Source organism: Protomyctophum parallelum, assembly GCF_964188405.1.
Source record: "Protomyctophum parallelum genome assembly, chromosome: 15".
In the NCBI taxonomy this organism is placed as follows: domain Eukaryota; kingdom Metazoa; phylum Chordata; class Actinopteri; order Myctophiformes; family Myctophidae; genus Protomyctophum; species Protomyctophum parallelum.
Window position 1 is genome coordinate 27,684,123 of NC_139710.1, and position 7,238 is coordinate 27,691,360.

At 45.5% G+C, this 7,238-nt stretch overlaps 1 protein-coding gene across 1 annotated transcript; it reads right to left on the minus strand.

Moving 5' to 3' along the window:
- Positions 1–218: 218 nt before the first annotated feature.
- LOC310871778 (zinc finger C2HC domain-containing protein 1A-like) lies at positions 219–1,217 on the minus strand (the record flags this gene model as incomplete). Its single annotated transcript, XM_083783414.1, has 1 exon — positions 219–1,217. The coding sequence occupies one exon, from the start codon at positions 1,215–1,217 to the stop codon at positions 219–221; it is 999 nt and encodes a 332-aa protein (XP_083639540.1).
- Positions 1,218–7,238: the final 6,021 nt, after the last annotated feature.

A 7,238-nucleotide genomic window follows, 5' to 3' on the forward strand; every position in this document is an offset into this window, starting at 1 on the left:
CAAGCCTCTCCTGCAGTGCTCTGATTAACGCCGAGTCAATATGAGTGATTATCTTTGATATTCCATGTCCTTGTTAGATTCGTCCAGACTGTGAGTCACACCTCCCCCTATATGTGAGCATTGACTGCTTATCACTCACAGGAAAATAGCAGGTAAAATAATCCGGTACTAGATGGTAACAAGTGTTCATCACGAGCTGTTTCATCCATTTATCACTTTCAATGTCTTCCTCCGCACATTCTCTTGGTCCCACAGTCGCCGCAGAACTTGGCAGACTCCTTAGGGTACTTATTCCCACACAAATAGCAGTACTTGTCTTTGCCTATAGTTCCACCATTGTCCACTTCACTCACGCTGTTGGCATCTTCCCTAGAGACATTGTAGTTGTCCATGTTGTACCTCTTCTTGGGTCCCAATGTAGGCGGAGTGCTCTTCACTGGGCCAAGGCCAGAACTCATTACCTGACGGAGGACTTTTGGGCTTGAGAAGGCAGGAGTCTTCTGAGGTAAACGAGAAGGGGGTGAGGGAGTAATGGATATGGTGGGCGACTTCTTTACTGGAGTAGGAAGCTTGAGTGCAGGTAGTTTATCCAGGCCTCCCAGCTTGCGAGGCTCCTTCTCCCCGCAGGACCTGATGTGATTGTTGGATGCAGATCTACTAGCAAACTTTCTCAATGGACAAGATGGACACTTCATATAATATGCATATTGAGGGGGAGGAGGCTCAGCTTGAGCCTGAATTGCCGTGATTCTCTGTTGACGGATGCTGGTGATGAACTCCTCATGTGTTTCTTTCCACTTGGACTGCTTCTTGAGAGGTTCCTCTGGCGGCTTTGATTTGCTGGCTTTGATGGCGGTGGGATCTGTGCCCTCAAGGGCTCTAAATTTACTGGTATCAAATACTTTCCTGGACTTCATGTTCTGACATATGCGAAGGTGGTTTTTCAGCACTTTGGGATAGAAGGTCCTTCCGCAATTTTGGCATGGAGATAGTTCATAGTCGGAAGAAGGAGCTTCTTCGCCGTCTGGTCTGTGTGTCTCATTAGCAGAGTCTTCATACTCGTCCTGTTCATCATGTTCGTCCTGAGGTGTTTTGTTCTGAAGTGTTTTGTCCTGCAGTCTTTCATCCTCCACATAGATGGACACTCGGACAGACTTTTCATCAGTTTTTATTTTCTTTGCTTCATCTGCCTTGGTCAACACTGATACTTCTTCCATCTTATACCTATCACAAATGGGAAAATGATCTGACATTGTGTCCAGCTGTCCTTTAAGCCTTGGTATCTTGCGCCATCAAATGGCGTCATCCTTGCCCATGGAGTTCCACACAGCTCCAGGCTGGCAGAAGTATCGGGTAACCAAGGCAACCTGACGTCAACAGACATATACGGCACATTGCCTAAAGGCCTATCACTTCTTATCATGGGAGTTGCCACGAATGCGAAAACGTTAACCATATCGTAGAAACTGTATTTCCCCTCCGCCACACTTGCTTACGTACTTACGCCCTGTAGCTTCCTCGGGTCCTGCTCCCCACAACTTACACAGCCCTGTGTAGGCCACGTGGCCTGGTGGAGATATGTGCTCTGTGGACAAAGTCTTCGTATAGTTTATGGCTCTGCACTACCACAACATTTGAAACACCAGCCCTCTGGGCCTCCAGCTCTATAGCTGCACCTGTTCTCTCCCGTTCGATACCCATCTCTGCTGCTCCAAGGTCATCACCTTCCTCTGATGTCTCTGATGGCTCAGCAGCTTTAACGACTGCTGTCTCCATTGACCGGTCCTGTCTCTGTAGCAACCTGACCTGCCACAGCCTTAAAGGAACGTTAACCTACCCGGTGTCGTCTTTGACTCGCGATGAGTCATAGACAACACCGGCTCATACACGAGCAAAGAACGCGTACAGTATATGGGCTTATTCACATGCACACGAACGCCCAGGCGAGTGTGTCTTTTGTGCATGAGCTCTGAGCGGGTTGCTTGTCTTTCGAGCAGGTTTAGCTTCCGGTATATTTTAAAGCTAATTTTCTTTGGTGATATTTCTGGAATGTTTCTCAGCACCCTTCAGTAGAACAGAATCTAATAACATATTTCTTTTTACTTGATGGACAGATTTAGTTTTGCTGTTGTTACGTGGAATATCGGATTAATTTCATTCAAGTTTTTGGTTTCTGGAATGTTTTACAAACTAAAATGCCGGGTAGGCAAATGATAGAAATAAAGTCATTTCTTGAGTCGACTACTCCTTTTAACTTCATTGGGGACCACTCGGCTGCTACAGCGCCATGCAGTCACAGCTGCCACCGGCACCACGCTAGCATTACCAAGCATTGAATGCAACATGATGCCAGACGCAGTGGTTCTCAAAGTGGGGTCCGGGGACCCCCAGGGGTTCTTGAGGGAGTTTCAGGGGGTCTCCAGCTTGATAGTAGTAAGCAAATGGACCCTTATGGGTCTGTAACTCTGAGTGACCCTAAAGGGTGATCCCTGGCCAAGTCTTACCAAACACTGTCAAAGGGACTCAATCTTTTCCTGCTTGGCACTCTGCATCAAGAGGGGGGGGGGGGGGGGGTTGGGGGTTAGATCAAGTACAAATGATTCTCAAGTGCGGCACGGCTGTGGCTCACGGCTCCAAGAGATGGTTCGCATACAGCAATGTGACAAACCGTAGCACTTTTATTACTCAAGTATAAATACCTCAAAATGGTACTGTAAATGTACTTTATTTATTGTATTTATTTTCCACCACTGCCATAGACAGCTTCATATTCCTCCATTAGTCACTAGGAGGTACCCTTCTACCACTGCAGTGCTCGGTATTTTATTATAAGACACTTTCTTGGGCAGCAGTCTTGGGCTGTAAATTGGTCACCGATGTATTATCAGGAAAATATTGTCTCACCTTGTAGATCTGCAAGCTACAATTAAAGCTTCCATAACTATGCTTGTAGCTTGTAGATCAGGTGATATAATACACTCCCATCAGTACAAGTTTAGAAGCTTGTTACACACACAAAAGCCTGTGTTGCACGCCTTTTACAGTGATTAACAACTGACCGCTGCAGTGTAAGCCTAGAAATGACGCCTAGCACGTGCCGTTCATCTTTATGCGATCTGTCTACACTATGACATCATCAATATGATTGACAACATCACCATGACTACAGAGATCCACATGGAAGCCACGCGGTTGCATCTCACTGAGCAATAGTCGTATTAGACGAGACGTCCATCTAAAAACTTTGATTAGCATAATAATAATATAATAATACTATCTATATAGACATCTATATATAATCTAAGCCTAGACAGCAAAAAAAAAACTTTTCATTTTTAGACCATTTTAACCCGTTTTAACCCGCTCTTATCATAACTCCTAACAAGTACCGTATGGTGTGTGTCTTTTTATCTCAGGTTTGAAAACATCCTGCTCTGACTTGGGACAGTGTGTTGAGGAGCAGTCAGAGAACCAGGCCCGGCCACAGACCTTGCTTAACCCCCCTGTAACCTATATAGCCTACACTGCCCTACAGTACAACATAACACACCGCGCCTCTGTTTGTCTCTCTCTGTGTGTGTGTCTCTCTATCTCTGTCTCTCTCTCTCACACACAAACACACACACGGTCTGTTTATGGGCTAAAGTGTTTCGGAGTGATCTCGGGCCTTCTGGTGTGTGTCTTTTTATCTCAGGTTTGAAAACATCCTGCTCTGACTTGGGACAGTGTGTTGAGGAGCTGTCAGCAGTGGCGGAAGGCTCCTATAACGGCAGTGGGTGCAGCCACGCATATTTGCGCTGCGGCTGGCTGCTATTAGCTCTTAAAAGAGCCGTTGTGTTGTGTTATTATTTTGCCAGTGGGTTCTTCTGCTCCTGTGCACCCCCGGAGTTGACGCCACTGGCTGTCAGAGAACCAGGCCCGGCCACAGACCTTGCTTAACCCCCCTGTGACCTATATAGCCTATACACTGCCCTACAGTACAACATAACACACCTCGCCTCTGTTTGTCTCTCTCTGTGTGTGTCTCTCTATCTCTGTCTCTCTCTCTCACACACAAACACACACGCACGCACCCATGCACAGAGCTACGGTCTGTTTATGGGCTAAAGTGTTTTGGAGTGATCTCGGGCCTTCTGCTACATTTCAAACTGACGCCTAACTTGCGGTGCATCGCACGGCGGTGCCACGTACGTGCCGAAAAACAGCAGATGTTCTTAAGGTCACACATCGGGCCTGTAGATTTTCTTGTTTTTTTTTTACACACCATAATGTCCTTATTTTGATCATAAGACCCAATTACTGAATGCCAAGCCGAGGCTTTGTTCGGAATATGTATGACACTGATTTACTACGACAGGTTTTGTTCGCAACATGTATGACACTGTTTTACTACGACACTATGGAATAGGAGTCCAACTAGTAGGCCTACTAGTGGTTCTCAAATGTTTTATTTGCAAGGACCCCTTTACTCTGGACACAAATGGAACCAAATAGACCTGTAACTCTCGCAGTTACAGACCTGTTATGGTCATTTAGGGCTAGCTCTCAATGCGTTTCTGGTAATACTTTATATGTCCGTGGCAAAATTTTTAATTTTAACAAAAATGTCCAACACAAGCCAGCATGGTGATGACCCCTGAGCATGTGGTTACGGACAGCTAAAACCAATCCCTCCCATTGATTCATTCATTCATTTATTGATTGATTGAATACTTTAACAGTTTGCAATTGCAAAGACAAGCACAGGAGTACACTTCGGGCCGGTTCTAGGCATAAGCGATATAAGCGGTCACAACCACTGAGGGGGCCACATCACAGGGAGAAGATTTTTTATTTTTTAAATGTATCCCCTATCCCATACATGGGCTACCTGCGGTACATGTGGCCCCCACCTTCACTTAATGCGACCCACAGGTTAATATCAACTGGTGGCCACATGTTGGACCCCACCTTCACTTAATGCGACCCACAGGTTAATATCAACTGGTGGCCACATGTGGCCCCCACCTTCACTTAATGCGACCCACAGGTTAATATCAACTGGTGGCCACAAGTGGACCCCACCTTCACTTAATGCAGCCAGCAGGTTAATATCAACTGGTGGCCACATGTGGCCCCCACCTTCACTTAATGCGACCCACAGGTTAATATCAACTGGTGGCCACATGTGGCCCCCACCCTTCACTTAATGCGGCCCACAGGTTAATATCAACTGGTGGCCACTAGGCATGTGGAAAATAATCGATACGTATCGATTCATCGATTATGACGTGCGCGATGCGAGTGAATCGGTCCATTCACTGTGTATCGGTAAAATTGACAGGTGAAATCTCGATGCATCGTTCGCGGAGTGCTTGCATCGGTAAAATCCGTGGTTGCACCGTTTTTTCATGGTAAATTTCACCCTATCCTGTGTTTCCGAGGCGCATTGAACGGATCAGAAAAGGAAGGAAGAAAAAAAAGGTCTCTCGCAGCCATAGCTCGCAGCGCACACACAGGGCACGTTCGGAAATAGCGCACTGAGCCCACTGTGCAATGCAAACTAATAGGAGAGAGTGCTCCGGTGTGGTATTTCCGAACGCGCCCGATCGGTGAACAGAAGCTACCGTACGACGGTGCAGAGTAGACACGTTGAGACAACAGACTCAGAGTCAGACTATAAAGAGCACCCGCGACTAACAGAAGTGAGCCCCACGCATTAAACAAGAAGCACCACCTTTACTCTTTAGCTTTATAAAATAGCTGTCCGAGTAGCTTTGTCCGTCGATCAGTTGACTTTTCACTGTAGCGCTGCGTGCTGGACTGCTCGTATCTGATCCACACTCCACAGCTGTGCTTGCTGATTATCCGACGCAAATCTGCGTCGCGATCCTCATCAATTTGTAATTAAAGAAAGCTTCTGCAGTCTGCACACACGTGTAAAACAACAACAACGCCACAGCAGGGTGTAGTAGTACTGCTTGTATTGCGTTTAAAGTCGTTTACAACTTTCCACTGTGCAGCTTTCCCCTGCTGTTCTCTGGGATAGAACTTAGAAGCCTTATTTATATTCTGCAGCAAGACGGTGTCGCACGCCTAAAATTGCAGATCCACAAGCTCACAGCGGGGCGTGGATGAGACGCGTTGTGAGCTTGTAGGCCTACATCTGCTATGTATTTATATAACGTTAATAATACATGCAGGCCAGGGTCTTCAATGTTTTTCAGGTCAAGCCAAGGACCACTTAGCTGATAGTGAGAGATCAAGTGGGGACCCCCACTATACATAGGCAATTATATTATAAAACTGTTGCAGATTAAACTAGACATAGACTTGTTTGACAGCACTATACAAGTGTGACCTGTAATTTTTGTTTTGTTTATTTGTTTCTTTTCTATTTATATGTTGGTAACATTAATTGATGAACGATAGGCTATTACATTTTAATCTCTTGAACCCTCTATACTCAAAACCTCAAATTGACCTTTGAGATATAATAATTATACTATAGCCTATGATTATTAGTAATCTAACAATTCCACAATAACCAGCAGAGAGCAGACCCTTTGTTTACTTACATAATTCTATAGCCTAAGTTGGGTTGTTTGAGATGCAGAGCTATAATACTAACCTACAGTAAAACAATAAATTCCTTTGAATTTAAATGTAATGCTTTTTTACATGTTTTGGGAGATTAATAGAGCTTTAATATAAATCCTTTCTATTGTGATGAATCGCCATCAAATCGCATCGTATCGGTCGAGGGGTGAATCGCATCGTATCGCATTGATTTGAACTAAATGGTTATCGCATCGCATCGCATCGGGAAGAGGGAGAATCGTATCGCATCGTATCGCCAGGGGATTCCATGTATCTCTAATGTATCGTATCGCTGGCAGTGCATCGAGATGCGTATCGAATCGTGAGATGAGACGAGATTCACATGCCTAGTGGCCACATGTGGCCCCCACCCTCACTTAATGCAACCAACCCACAGGTTAATATCAACCTGTGGGTAATCACAAAAATCACACCTGTGTGAAGTGAGGGGCACTCACTTCGCATTATCTAACGTTTGGATAGTTGGTGTCAAGGTGATGTATGATTGCTCAGTAGTTGCTGATCTCTGCTCAGGAGGTTGGAGTGTTTGCTCAGACCGAATTTATTTTAGAGGGAACATTGGGCCTGGGTACCACAAAATGAAAACAAAATAGCCCAATAGCTCGGTCGAGTCGCAAGACGTGCAGCCTGTTGAGGAC